Source organism: Balaenoptera acutorostrata, chromosome 1 (assembly GCF_949987535.1).
Source record: "Balaenoptera acutorostrata chromosome 1, mBalAcu1.1, whole genome shotgun sequence".
NCBI lineage: Eukaryota > Metazoa > Chordata > Mammalia > Artiodactyla > Balaenopteridae > Balaenoptera > Balaenoptera acutorostrata.
In genome coordinates, this window is record NC_080064.1 from 97,600,243 (window position 1) to 97,615,667 (window position 15,425).

At 50.1% G+C, this 15,425-nt stretch overlaps 1 protein-coding gene across 1 annotated transcript; it reads right to left on the reverse strand.

Moving 5' to 3' along the window:
- Positions 1 to 5,597: 5,597 nt before the first annotated feature.
- LOC103004080 (60S ribosomal protein L17-like) lies at positions 5,598 to 6,203 on the reverse strand. The gene has a single exon (XM_057550621.1). It carries the CDS (start codon positions 6,166 to 6,168, stop codon positions 5,614 to 5,616), a length of 555 nt encoding a protein of 184 aa, XP_057406604.1. The 5' UTR covers positions 6,169 to 6,203; the 3' UTR covers positions 5,598 to 5,613.
- Between the last annotated feature and the right edge of the window lie 9,222 nt (positions 6,204 to 15,425).

Genomic DNA, 15,425 nt, shown 5'->3' on the forward strand with positions numbered 1-15,425 from the left:
GTAAAATGGGAGCAATAATGGTATCTACCTCATGAAGCTGTTGGGAGAGTTCAGTGCAGCAGGGCCTGTGACACCCTTAGCACAGCGCCTAGCACAAAACATTGTTTACAAATATTTGGGTGGGGGAGCAACTCTCTCCAATGACAAATGACCGGTTTGGTTTGATGGCCTCACGTTTCAAATAGGTGCCATGAATTCGCCTCGTTTCGGTGAGCCCCTTAGCTCCCTGTGAAGGAATAAGATTTGGGGTGATAATACCAAACAGCTAAACTTTATTAAGTGCCAGGCAATACATCTAATGCTCCTAAACACCCATTCTGAGCTTGGTGTTATCATCATCCTTGTTTCAGAGGAGAAAACTGTAGCACAGCAATGTCAGGTCATTTCTCCAAGGTCACACAGCCAATAAGCGGTAAAGCTGGGATTTGAACCCAAGCCGTCTGGCTCTATGAGCCCTACACTTAGCTGCTGTCTAAATGGAATGAGGCTTCTAGGTCATCATACCTAAAGTATAGATTTGTGCTTTTTAATGTTTTTCATTTCCTTAACCTCTATTGATTCTCATAGCAAAGGTATTGTTTACCCCTTTTATAGGTAAGAAAACCAAGGCTTGAGGAAGTGATTTGATCATGCCCCCACATGCACACAGAAAAGGGAGAAGGATGTCTTCTCAGCCTTGTTAATTAATTAGCATAAGGTAGCACCCAACTCAAGGAGTGATTGGTTCCTTCCTTCTGCAACTCACTGAGTTTTATTTTCTGATGCTCAGAAGGGAGGTACTTGGATGGGGACTGGTCTGGAAACCAAGTTACGTGAGGAGCAGCTCAACCTGGAAATGGCTTATTGGAAATTTGATGGGGATCAAGTTCATGTATTTGAAGGGTATCAGAGGAGAAGTAGGTTTAGATTATTCTCTGATCCCAGAGAGCAGACCTAGAACCAGTAAGTGGAAATGTTAGAAAGGCAGATTCAAACTGCCTTCAAATCAAGAAAAACCTGACTTTTTTGTTGTTTTCCTTGCCATTACAAATTTAACACGTGGTACTGCAAGCATCCCAAACCAAATCAACAGGGAAGCCTCATCACCCGCCCTCAATCCCACTGTCCTCCCTGGAGGTGACACTGTTAACCTCTGGTGTTGGGTCCTTCCAGGCCTCTTGGAAAAGAGAGGCTTCCTAACAAAACTCCTGAAGGAATGAGCTGTCCTGGAGTGGAGTTCCCATCCTGGAAGTTTAGAGAGACCCTGAACGATCGTGTGCTGGGGGTTCGTGGGAGGAATTTCTGCTCAGCCTGGAAGGTGGAAGTAGAAGGCCCCTTCCAGTTCTAAGATGGTCTGACTTAACGTGGGGCCACACAGCTGTTAGTGGTGGGGACAGGTCCAGAACCCAGGTCTTCTGAACAGGACTCAGATAAGCTCCTTGCCCAGCATGATTTTCCTCAAAGTCCTTAACTCTAGGGTGGAAGACTCCCTGTCTGCCTCTTCCCTGCCCCTCTGCACAGACTGGAGCAGAGACCGGCATCTGTGGTGCATCAGTCCAGAGTGACTCGGTGTGGACGACATGTACCCAGCACCCACGCCTATAGCCCCCCGGGGCCCCGACAGCATCACCACAGCGAGCACCCGCCTTCATCTCCCAGCTCCAGGCCCCTGTGCGTGCCCACCCTGGTACCCACACAACAGGGGGCACACGAGCGGGCTCAGTCACCTCAGGCTGTGGTAAGCACACCCGTGCCGCAACTGCCCGCGTTGTTCCAGAGGCCGGCGAGGGCTGCCAGGGCTTCTGGGACCTGCTCTCTCCTGGGAGACCACAGTTGGCTTTGAACACAACATCATGGGCTGAGAGGGAGGCAGGAGGACAGCTATGGCTCCAGGTCAGAGGGGCCTTCTGCTGTTGGTGCTGGAAGCCTCTCCTTTCCCCATAGCTCTGTCGGGGCCCCCCCGCCCGCCATATTTGCCTACTTCTAGGGCTATTCCGTAAAAGTCTCCTGGAACTGCAGGGCTCTGCTTTTTGCTGACTTAGGGTCTCTGCTTCCTAAATCAGCAATACCTGGTGTGGAGAGAGGGGGCGGCTTCTCTCCCCGAGGTTGAGCCAGAAACTGAGGTGTCATCATTAATCCCGCCCTCTCATTCCTTAATTCAACCCACTCACTTACCGTGCATTACATCTGTATTAAATGCCTATACTCTGTCCTGGGGAACTAATAGTGAACAAGACCAACGGAATCCCTGCCCTCATGAAGCTTACATTCTAATAGGGGAGATAGGCCAAAAGACCAGTAGATTAAAATATCTAGCAATACCCCGCCTCTATTCCAAGCCATTAGCGAGTTCTATCATTCCAAGCTCTGAAATGTGTTTCACACGTTCTCCATCTCCCGCTCTCTCCCCTCCAGCTCTGAAGGTGGGCTTCATCTCCTCTTTCCTGTTCTCCCTGGGTCCCACTGACATCTACTACCCAGCCTCCACCCAGCAGACAGAGAGCGCTTCTTAAAACAGAAACCATATCGTACTACCCCCTGCCTAAAACTGTCAGTGGCTGGATTCCCACTGCATTTCGAATAAAATCCAAATTTCTTCAAAGTAAGGTGAGCCCTCAAGGCCCTGCTATTCATCAGGCCTCTTCCTGCCTCAGCAAATCATTCCTGCCCCTCCCTCTGCCCCCAGGAAACTTTCTCACACGTACCAGCCTCTTCCACCTTTAGTGGTTTACACACGCTGTTCCCTCATGGGGACCACTGTGCCCCACCTCTCCCGACCCCTTTGATTGTCTGAGTTCTCACTCTTTGGGTCCGGCTTTAAGTGTCTCTTCCCTGGTGATTCCCCCCGCCCCCTGCCCCCTGCCACTACCTCTGTGTTGTTTTCTGTGACCGCAGCTGCTCATTTTTTCCATGGCACTTTCTTCCTCGTAACTGTATTTGTCTATTGCCTGCCTTCCTTTAAGTACCTGGGGCCTAGCACTGTGCGAAATAAATGTTTTATGAATGAATGAAGGGGCAGAGGTGGGCCTGGCATGTGTAAGTGCTCAGCTGTGTCCTCCCTTATCCCTCCCAAATGTCTCCGGCTGGCACCTCACTTCTAGGGCATTCCTGGGAGTCCTTGGGGAATAACGTGAAAGCTCTTCTCTTTACATTATGCATTTCCTGCCTGAGAAACTGTTAGAATAATGAGGAGGGCTGGAAGAGAGGGACTGAGAGGAGAGTTCCCATAGCTCTTCCTTTCAGAACGTACCCATCTCTTCCTGGTGTTTTGGATGCTTGTAGAATTCCCCTCCCCTGACTGTGAGCTACCCCAGGGAGCTGATTCATCCCGGCGCCCCCTCAGGGCTTAGCCCAGCACTCCCTGCATAGTAGGTGCTCAGGGAAATGTTTAAGTGAGTGAAGAAAGTGATGGAAAAGGAAGAAGAGTGAGGGAGAAGAGAAGGCAAGGGGAGCAAGAGGCAGGAAGGGGTGATGAAGAGAGGAAAGACCGATGGAGGGAGTGAGCTTGGGATGGAGGGAAAGAAGGAAAACCTTGAGGCAGGAGTTGCTGGCCCAGCTTGGCCTTCGTGCCAGTGCCCCCCTCACCTCCCATGGGCTCCTTCCTGAACTCTGAGCCTCCGGATCCTGCTCAGGCCTCCTGGGGGTGACCAGCCCCGAGGGGACCTCTGCAGCGACTGGAGGCTGGGATTCCTCAACCTGTGGCACGACTCCATTCCTAATGTCCCCAGAGATTCCCCCTTAAATCTCCCCCCAATTCCTCATCTTTAGGCCCCAGGTCCAAGGACAGTTACTTCCAATGCAGTATCAGTGATCAAAAGTTCAGAGCAAACAAAGGGAAACAAACAAAACCAGACTTTCCTCCATGCCTTCAGCCCTCGGCCCCAGAGGGGTTCAGAGAGGAGGTGGCCTGCCTCTCCCTCATGGCCCAGGCTGGGCCAGCTGCCCCTCGGGAGGACCTGGGTGAGCCCAGGAGGCAGGGAGACCCAGAGGACCTGTTCCCACACCAGCTGTTGCCATGGTGGCCCTCCCAGGGGTGGTGGTTCCCAAGGTGCTGTGGAGAGCAGAGTTGTGCCACTGCCACCACCAGCACGGTGTAGAAGCTGCCTGGGATCCTTAACCCTTCCTAGGCTGCTGGCTGGTTGGCCTGGGGGCCAGCCTGTGCCCTCCTGTCAGTCCACCAGGCAGACACAGGGCCAAGGAACAGGACGGAACCAGCGTCCTTCCCAATGCCCCACCTGCATCCAGCCTCATGCCTTGGGACTGCCTTCTCCCCTGAAGGGACAACGCCGTACTCCTGGCAGGTCATTAGGGACCTCCTTTCTCTCAGGACCCCACTGGAGGTAGCGATCATTTGCCAGGGAGTCTGGGGGTGGGATTGTGAGAGTAGGGGGCAAGTAAGAAGGCTCCAGAGGGCACCACTCTCCCTCTGGGCCTCAGTGTGCTGAACTGTGACTGTTCATCACAACTCTCCATCTCCCTTCCCGGGTTCTTCTCCACCCTTGTCAGGGACTCTCACTACTGGTTCCCCTTTAATGCCCCTCCCCCCAAGACACACGCATACTTCCAGGGTCCTTCTGTTCTCTTCACCCTCTCTTCGTGTTCTAATCTATGCATAGGAAAGTATCTTGTGTCAGTCATCCACACTCTAGTGTAAATTAGAGTCCATGTATACTTTATTTCTCAGGATATGGGATTAATAGACCTCATCTCAACTTACGGAATGAGAGCCTTGTTCCCTGTTATAGGAAACCCTAGCACCAGAGAGCTCCAAAGAGGGTAGATAATTTTTTTTGTTCAGAGGAGAAAGAAAGCAGGAGCTTCTTGTGTGAGGTAAATTAGAGGCCAGGGCTCTATAAGGAATTCTGCTTTGGCTCTGATTAACAAAAAAGAAAATGGAACGCAAAAGGGAAATCTGAAGTGATAAGCAATAGGAGTTGCTTCTAGACAGAAGATCCTCTCTCTCTTTTTTGCCCCCTTCCACATTCCAGTATTGAGTCTTCTTCCTGGCAAACTCTTATTCATCCCTCAAGGTCCACACAGCTGTCACCTCCTCTGAGAACCCCTCTTGGATTCTTCCTTTATGCTCTCACTGCTCCTTGTTTGCCCCTCCATTAGAGTGCTTATCACAGTACAGCTTGCTGCTTGTTTACTCAGTTATGGATGCTTCACCTTTTTAACACTTTTATCTCCAGCCCCTGCTTAGGGCTTAGGAGCTCAATGTTGAAGGAAGGAAGGAAGGGAGGGAGGATGGGAGGAAGGGGTAGAAAGCAAATGAATTAGCTGCTCACTGCTGACTCTTGTCTTTCATACCTGTCATTCTAGCCCATGTCTGGTTTCAGAATTTGTCCAGAACAATTCCCTGGAATGTTGGGCTCCTTGGTTGTGTCTCCCCACCTCCTCCCCTGCCACCAGGGCTCCCATCCACTGCTCTCCACTCCTTTCGGCTTCCCTGGTTGTGACCAGCTGGGTTTTTCCTTCCTGACATTAATGGCTTAGATTGGCAGTGGAGTCCGCTTGGAAGGGCCAGGGGCTCATGTCCTGGTTTCTTCTCCATCTTTCTTCTTCTCAGCCTTAATCAGGGTGTTCTTTTTTTTTTTTTTTTTTGCTTTTATTTGCATTTATTTTTTGTAGCATTTATTCCCAGGCCATAAGTTTTTGTTTCTTCAATTTCTTCTGGGATATCTTTTTCTTCTGGGCAACCTCCTCTTCTGGTTTAGGAACAATCTGTCCTTTTTCAGTAAGGATCATCTCAATGTGGCAGGGAGAGCTCATGTATGGGTTGATCCGACCATGAGCTCTATAAGTCCTGCGCCGCATCTTGGGGGCTTTGTTCACCTGGATATGTTCAATGGCCAGAGAATCTACATCTAAGCCCTTAAGTTCAGCATTACTCTCTGCATTTTTGAGCATGTGCAGTAAAAATTCAGCACTCTTTTTGGGCCACCGACCCTGCGTCCAGCCCCACTGTTTGGCCTGGGCACACCTACCAACTCCACCATTGTAACAACGGAATGGCACACGTTGCCTCTTAAAAGTGACATCCTTCAGATGCTTGGTGGCTTTTCGGATATGCATGCCCTTAATGGCCTGGGCTGTTTCACGAGTGTTCTTAAGGTGAACACGAAGATTTGAACCTCTCGACTTGCATGATTTTGTGGGGTTTTCTGGGTCAAGTGAATAGCGAACCATTTTTAGAGGTCACCTCAGGCTGCTGACCGGAAAAGCATCAGGGTGTTCTTTTATGAGCCTCATGCCCTCCCCAATTCTCTGAGCGCCAGTCTGGTTGCTCAGGTGTGCACTCTTGGGCACGAGTCCTGCCACATAAGAAGCCATATAGAGAGAGGCTGGTAGGAGTTGTTTCCGTAGGGGCCCAGTCATGTCCCGTGATATTGCTGGGCTTCAGGCTCACATCTGTGACATGGGAATTAAACCACCCCTGCCCTTATCCAAGGGAGTTATAAAGATTAAATGAGAAAGTCGGTGGATGGGGCCTCTGGATCCTCTAAAGCACTACCTGAAGTGAAAGTTATTCCTCCAACCTTCTCTCAGAGGCTGGGGTATTCCTCCAGAATCAAAGCGTTGGTGCCTCTGGAAGTAGTGATGGCTAACACCCAGTGCTTATGTGGGCCAAGCACTGCTCTAAGCCCTATATGTGGATTAATCCTCAGAACAAACCCAGGAGGAAAGGGCTCTTTTAAACACTCCCATTTACGGATGAAGAAATCAAGGCACAGAGGTCCCACAGAGAGTGGATTTCACAGCCTGAGTTTGACCTGAACTCATTCAGCCTGGCCCTGGCCCCATGCTCCTGACCACTGGCTCTGTGGCCTCACACAGTCACAGGTAGGAGCTGGCCCCCCAGCACCAGGACTACCACTGCCATCGATTTACTACCCACACTCAGAATGCTGATTCTGGCTGCCACTGGCTTTGCCACTTATGAGCTGTGCAACCTTGGGCAAATGACAACCTCTCTGAGCATGGTCTCTCATCCAGGAAATGGGAATAATCCTACATCTCCTGCAAATTTTACCAGGAGGAATCACTGGAGGATGAATGCGTGAAACAGCTAGCCCGACTCAGGCAGGTGAATGGTACTCAAAGAGTGTCCTTCCCCATTTACATGTAGGGAAACAGGGGAGCACGGGGGGGTGGGGGGGGGCGGGAGCGGGGTGGCAGGGCTGACTTCCATAACAGAAAACACCAGAAACCCTTTTCCAGAAATGCCTTGCTAGGGCCACTCACTGTGGGATGATGAGATGGAGGCAGTGTCCTGTTTGATGCAGGCGCTGGGGATATGGATGCTCGTGAGATGACTCACTGGCATGGCCATTTCCCTCTTGGTGACACAGTGATACCTGCGTGCTTGTTCCCCAAAGCGGTGAGAAATCAGAGAGCAGCCTGCTGCCAAGGCTACACCTGTGCTGCCGGTGCCTCTTCCCCCTTCCCTTCCTCGTCTCTCCTTCAAGGCCCAGGATCAGGAGCTGCCCCCAGGGCGTTTCCACACACACCTGTGGGCCCCTGGGAATGGGAGCCAAGGAGGCGGTGAGGTGAGAGGCAGCGTGGAAGGGAGGCCAATCGGGGATCTCAGAGCAGGAGGAGGAGGGGGAGGAAGAGGGAGAAAGGAGGAGGGAGAGAAAAAGCGGGAAGAGGAAGACGAGGGGGCGGGGAGAAGGAGGGACCAAGCCCAGCGGTGGGACCTGACATGAACTGAACAGGCTGGAAATGGAACAGCTGGGCAAACCCAAAACGCTCTGTTTGGGGGTCTGCTGAGCAAGCATGTGAATGCGCAGAACTGGGGGAGCAATTCAAGGAAGAAATAAATCATCACCTCGGGGGTAGGTCAGAACAGGAGACGTTTATTCTAGCCCAGCCCAGATTAGTCGATGTTTTCTTTACATAACCATTATTTTTAACAGGCTGGCTTGGTGGCTGCATCAGCCTGACGCCACCCTGTCCTTGGCAGGTGGAAGGTTTGGTTACTTTGAGACCAAGACCACTGTGGGTTTTTATTCTAACTGTGGACGCTGCTGGCTTCAGGCGAAGGGATCTGAATTCACTTTCCAAATGGAGATTTCGGAATCTGAGCTGTGTCACAGAATCCCACTTCCCTTATTAGAACAAAACCCAGCTCTGGGGTGGGTCAGGACTGGCCTGGGGGCCCATCTCCCTCAGCCCTCCCGGGGCACCACCATGCCCTTCGATGAGCTCACTCCATGGTAGCAAACTTCACCCCGGGAGGTGCCCAGGCCTCCTGAGCTTCTGCTGTGGGCGCCTCCTTCCCTGACCACTCTCCACACCACCTCTTTGCTCCTTCACCTCCCCCTGCCCCGCAGAGCACATTGTTTCAATCTTCCTCTGCACTTCCAAACCCTTTCCCTCTTTCCCCACCTTGGCCGCCATGGGGACTCCCCAGTTTCAGAGAGAATGGCTGACTTCTGGGGCCCAGGAACCCCCTGAAATTGCAGCCGAAGCTGTATGTGTGTGAGGGTGAATGTACGTTTTCTAGAGACAGGATCCGGAGCTTTCATCAGATTCTCGGAGGAGTTTGCACCCACCTCCCACCCCACCCCCTGCCAATCCCCCTGCCAATACGAAGAACTCTTAGTCTAGCAGTTAGAGGTTGGGCCAGCACAGGCCGTGAAGGCCGCTGGAGCCAGGTGGCCCCTGGCACGGCTTTCTAGCCTGGCCCAAGGAGTCCCTCTCACTTTGGGACTTTTGCTCCATCGCCGTTTTCTCTAGAGCTCAGATCAGCTCTACTTGGGACTGAATGTGGACAGGAATGAGGGGGCCAGAGCTCCAGCCTCGCATCCACCACTGGCTGTGCAATGCTTGGCAACTTGCTTAACTTGGCTGAGCGGCAGTTCTCCATTTGTAAACTTGGGGATAATACTGCCCACCTTAGCAGGTTCTCACAAGGCTCAAGTGAGATCCCATGTCTCTATGACTTAGCTTAGTAACTAACATTTCATGAAGCTTAATGTCCTTGCTTCCTCTCTTCCTTCTTTCCTGGATGAACTCTAAGGCTCTTTCCACATTTAACAGGTAGACTCCACAATAGGACCTTTGAGGAGAACTAAACTGGGGAGAGAGAGAACACAGGAGATCACAGCCCACGAGGAGCTGGAGCTGGAGGGTTAGATCTGGTGGAGGATTGGGAGAGAGAGGTCTGAGTAAGCAGAAGGTCCCCATTGTGGCAGAGAGGCAACCGAACCCCTATCTGATATTTGGAACACAGCTGGTTATCAGACTGGATTTTGGCTTTAACCAAATATTTGACGTTTTGTCCAGCTCATTTCTAAATAGGAGGCTGGGGGCTGGGTCCATTTCCTAAGTTCCAGTTCAGTTCTCTCTGCTGCTCTGGGCTTCAGTTTTCATCAGAAGACATTCACACGAAGCCCCAGCTGGTGATCAGTTCATGGCAAAAAGCCAGGGGAAGTCTTATCTCCGAGGAGATTAGGTTAGAATTTTCCTGTGTGACTGGGTGGTTAGTCCTGCACATGGTGATTATATAACCCCCAGTGGAAATAGGACCCTAGAGTTGTCTGCCTTCTCAGACTGGTTACTTGGAAACACATCAGCTGTAAAAAAGCTGATTTAAGACCCCTCGGCCCCTGTATACACCACCAAGAGAGATGACTTGATTGCAGAGCTATCCCCAAATCTCTCCTTCCCCACACTGCCTCTCCTCTTCCTGCAGGCCACAGGCTCTCAGCCTAAAGTAGCTTATTCTGTGCATTTCAGGTAGAACTAGAAGTCAAGGAAGTTAGGTCGCTCTTCTCTGACATTGATGAGGTAGGGGACCAGGGAGGAAGTTTCAGAAAATTCAAGAGTTCTTCTTTGTTCTTTGTACTATCCGTGCCTGTTCCAGCTTTCCCTGCCCTTGTTTGACCTGCCTCTTGCAGGACTGAGAGACAGCATCTTAGGGCATGCCCATGAAGTACTCTGAACTTCTCAAGATGTAAAGGGAAAGAGAAATCAAAGCCAGCTCTTATCTCCATCCAGATGATGGGAATCAAAACAGCCAAACCCGTGCCCTCTCTTGCCTCATTTGGCCAGTGGCTGAGTTAATTCCAGGCTGAGATCTCTCTTAGCTTGTACTAAGTTTGCCCTAAAGGCTGCCAGGTTATCAGCGACTAAATCACCAATCCATAAAAGTCATCTTGCAGCCTTCCTCAGACCCGGAGGAGTCTTACTCCATCCTTGCCTCCTTCACCAATGCTTTCTTCACTCTGGATTTGGCATCATATCTGGAACTTGAGCCTAGGAAATATTTTTAGCTACCAACCATGACTTCTTCCCTATTCACAACTGGGGCAATGAGAGGGTAGGGAATTGGAGAAGATTCTGCCAGCCACAGGGCCAACAGCTCCTTGAGGTGTCTTCCCTAAAAGATGAGTCTTGGCACGTCCCTCATTTTCTGAAAACGCTTCTATGGCTCCCTGTTGGATAGAGGTGAGATGCCCAAGACCCTTGACCATCTGGTCCCAGCCTAACTTTGAGGCTCAGTCCCTGCCCTCCCTGCCTACACACCTGAGCAAGAGTGTTCTTTGACCTGTGCACTGTCCTGCTTTTGGTTACACTCTTCCCCTTGCTTGGAGTGAAAGCCACTTATCCTTCGTGAAGTCTTTTCTGATCCATCCCATCCCACCAGCAAAACTCTGGGCCCTCACGGCCGCCATACACCTGTCCAAGACCATTTGTTGCACTGGATGGTTATATGGCTGTCTTTTAAGGGCCACTGTTTGGACTCACCTTTCCCATACCCCTGCCAACTAGGTCACAGGGACCTAAGTAGGTATGTTGGGATAAATTATCTGAAATTTAGATAAGGCCAAGAGGATGACTGTATATTCCTTCAGTGTCATACTGAAACTTTGTATAACAGACCTACAGGAAGATTATTTAATTGTCTAGAACTGTACTATCAACACATGGCTATCGAGCCCTTGAAAAGTGGCTAATACCACATGTCAAACTGACAATATCTTGGACACATTGGGTTAAATAAAATATATTCTTAAAATTAGTTGCACCTATTTGCTTTTAATTTTTAATGTGGCTACTAGAAAAACTTAAATTACACACCTGACCCACGTTACATACTGTCAGATAACACTGCTCTAGAAGACAAGTTCATTGTTTGACTTTGTCATTTGCTATTATTAATGAAGGGCTCAGACCGTGAAATACATGTTAACTTGTAGATTTTTGCTGGTAGAGATTCAAATGATTTCTGTCCAATAAGAGAGATAATCCCTGTTTTATTACCCTGTAGGATATTTACCAGATTTGTCTCTAACTTAAAAAAAAATTATTTTGGTGTGCCTTTCCTTTAAATCTCAGTCCCTTAAATGCTCTTTGAACCAGCTTTGTCATCTTATTGGTCCCCTCTTTAGTTAGTGAGTTCAGTAAAGTCTTTGACACATGTTCATTCTATATCTGTATGAGACTTGTGCTTTCAACTTTTTGGAAATTATACTTATATCTCTTATCTTTTGTACAGCTTAAGTATAGAGACTGAATTATTAACATGCTGGGTATTAAGTAGGGGCTCAATAAATGTTTGTTGAATTAATAAAAAGCACTTGCATAGAATTGGGACCTTACGTTTAAACTGCCAACTACACTTTGCAGTAGGGTCTTCATCTGCCACATGCCAGGAAGTTGGGGATGTAGGAAAGATGAGATCTTTCCAGGACCTTGAACTATTTAGGTGATCTCCACGAAGATTTTCGATTCTCGGGGCCTGTGATCCCAAGGGGATGCTGGCCAAAGCAAGTTCCTTCAATCAGCTCAAGGGGAGGTCCTCTCAGCCCCACCCACCCAGAGTGCTACAGGAAGCAGGGCACCCAGGTAGGTTTCCCTTCCCTTGCTGCCCCATGGCCTGGGCTCCTGCCAGACTCAGCACTGTGAAGATCCCCCCATACAACTGTGACTACTCCTTAGGGTCTGGACACAGAGGACTTTTGCCTCAGAAGCCAGGTCTTCAGGGGGCCCTGGTTAAATCTCTGGGCCCTGAGTCCAGGTAGACAATTGCAAAACGGTGTCTCTTCCCCTTTACCCTCCTGGCCATCTCCGCAGTGGGGAAGTCCAGCTGGCAGGTAAAGGTGGAAGTTGACTGCGAATTCCTTGAGGGCAGAAGCTTGTCATTTGCATGCCTAGCACCTGCTGAGCGCTCTGCCCAGTGCACAGTGGACACTCCATGAATGCTAATCCACCTCCCCTCCCTCTGCCCTACTCAGCCTGCAGCCAGCTTCCTTCCAGTGAGCCTGACCTAGAGACTCCTCAGCCTCGACAGAACATTGATTCATCAATCCCCTCTGGGAGTCTGGGCAGGATCCCCTGAGAATTAGGCATCAAGCTCAGGTTGGTGACCTTCTAGAAGTGTCACGCCAAGCCTGTCCTAGTCCACTTTCCTTACAAAGAAAAGAGAAGTTGGTAGAGGTTCTGCTGCTGGAGAAGAAGAATAAAAGCAACATTGCTCTTTTTTAAATTGTAATAAAATATACACAACAAAATTTATTATTTTAAGTGTATAGTTCAGTGGCATTAAGTATAATACATTCACATTGTTGTACAACCGTCACCACTATCCATCTCCAGAAATTTTCCATCACCCCAAACTGAAACTCTGTACCCATTAGACAACAACTTCTTATTCCACACCCCTCCAGCCCTGGCAACCACCATCCTACTTTCTGTCTCTATGAACTTGACTACTCAGTGTACCTCATTTAAGTGGAATCATGCGGTATTTGTCCTTTTGTGATTATTTTAACGTAATGTCCTCGAAGTTCATCCATACTGTAGCATGTGTCAGAATTTCCTTCCTTTTTAAGGCTGAAAAAACTCCATTGTGTGTGTGCGTGTGTGTGAGAGAGAGAGAGAGAGAGATCTCACATTTTGTTTCATTTTGTTTATCCCTTCATCCACTGATGCACACTTGGGTTGCTTCCACCCTTCTGGCTCTTGTGAATAATAAGTGTACGAATATCTCTTCAACTTTTAGTTCTTCTGGGTATGTGCCCAGAAGCGGAATTGCTGGATCATATGGTAATTCTGTATTTAATTTTTTGAGGTAAAAGCAAGATTTCTGAGCACCTGTGTTGTGTTAGCTGTGACCTAGGTTCCATATGACATCTCACGTAACCCACAAAACCACCCTATGGGGTGGAGATTATTGTCTCCACTTTATAGAAAGTGAAGGTTCCAGAAACTAAATGACTTGCTCAAGGTTATAGGTAGTGACTGCAATCAAATTCGAATCCAGGTTGGCTTGATTCCAAGGCCACATTCTTCCCAGGCAGCAGGTGATGAAAACAAACACAGTCCTCAAAAGGAGGCCACACCTTAAAGCTTAATTCACAATTACACCTTTAATTAACATTTAACACTTTCCTTAATGAGCAGTTAACACCTTAGCAGGAATCAGTTGCTGACAGAAGAATGGGTCATCACTCCCCCTTTTGTCCTGTCAAATCAAACACTGTCTTCCAGATGGTTCCCAGACACAGCGCCTCTCTCCCTGGTCTCCCACCCTTTCCCCTCCCACATCACCAGACCTCCCTCATTCATTGGCTAGGCCCACATGACCGCCTCCCCCCAAAGCCTCTTCTCCACCCAGAAGTCTTCCCAGCCACGCCCCCAGGAGGGGTCCGTCCTCCTTGCTTCCCTGGGCTTCTGGGCCTCCCTGGAGTAGGCAGCCCTGAACTTTGTTCTATTGGTTTACAGACAAACTCCCTCCTGGCTGCGCAGTTTCCGTCGTCCCTTTGTATAACCTATACCTTCCAGTGCCTGGGGCTCTGTAACTAAATCAGTGATTCAATGAGTGATTCACTCAATCAATGACAGTACGGAAGACAGGAACAAAGAAAGAGAAAGCCAGAATCATCCTCCCCTACTTCACTATTTGTGTAAGACCAGGCTGTGAGTTGCTCAGAATAATTTTTGTGCTACATTTGGCATCACTGCGCAAGCCTGAGCCATTTTGGGGTTGGAAACTCCCAGGAAAAGCAATGGAATTATCCTCTTGGAGAAATATGCCCACGTGGCTGGCCCAAGGAAGGGGAGGAGGGGCTTTCAGTGTTGGTAGGGATTTCATGTCTGAGGAAAACCAAATCCCAAGGAGGGGGGGAATTCTTTGTGAGGCCTTCAGCACAATTATTCATTCACCCAGTCATCCCGCCAACACGCACTTCCTCTGAGGGAGGCACGCACCTGGGCACCCTGCTCGAACCTGAGGGAAAAGAGGAAAGTAGGACCCTCTCCTGAGGTGCTCGGCCAGGGGAAGCCGTGTCCTCTGGGAGGGCCACAGGGCTTCTCTAGGAGGAGGAAGGGGAGGCTCAGCCCAGCCCACGGGCAGGGAGGCAAGTGGCTGCTCCTGAGGCCAAGTCCCTGGATTGTCAGGATGCGCTGGCCTCACCTGCAGGCTTGGCTAACACTCCAGTCTTTGATGTCAGGACAAGTGGATGAGGACCGCACAGCAGGCAGGAGGGAGCTGGAGCGGTGGGCAAGGAGAGAGAAAGAGCCGGGTATCTGGGGTGGCAGCTGCCCGCAGCCAGAGGGTAGGGGGAAGTGCCAGCAGGTAGGGGAGCCCAGGCCAGAGTCGCGTCAGGACCTCCCCGTGAAGACACCCCCACCCCCACCCCCAACCGTGCACTAGTCCAGCTTGGCTTAGAGGACTGTCTGTTTAGAGGGCTTCAAGCTCCACAGGTCCCAAACAGGAAAATGTTTTGCAGAAAGAGAGACAGGATTCAAATTTGATTGGAGGGCAAGGATTTGGGATTATTTGCCCAAGAGGGAAGGAAGCACTTAAGTGACTTGGTCATTCATGATTATTTGTAAGGTGTTAGGATGACAGACAGCATTAACCCAAATGGTCCCCATAGCAACCCCATGAGATGAGCAGGGCGGGACAGCATCCCATTGTGCAGGCAAAGAAAACGGGGCATGAAAAGGTTAAGGCTCTCGCTGGCCACTCCGTACTTCATCAGTAAAGGAGATTTGACATCAGTGTTTCTGGGTCCAGGGTCCTTGTTCACCTCGGGCTGCCTCTCCTGACCCAGTGAGGGAAAGGGGGGAACCCCTATCAGGGGGACTTTGAGACCAAGCCCACTATGGGTGGCTCTCTGAGGAGTGGTCACAGGAAAGGGAGGGGGAGGGGGACAGGCTCTGCATCATCCTGGGGCCTGAGCAGCCCACTGCACCCACCTCCGCTCTTGGTCCAGGTGCCCAGGGTCCCGGGGCCCCGGCAGCTTGAGTGCATTGCTTTCCCCAGGTCTCAGTAGGGGCACTCGGTGAACTCAGAGGCTTCATGGCTGGGAAAGGCTGTCCAGGTTCTGTGATTCAGTGTGCCGGCAGGAAAATAAATCCACCAGAATGATTTCTTTTTTCTTCCAACAAAGAAATGAGACTCGTAATCCAACAGTGACTGCCAGAGGACA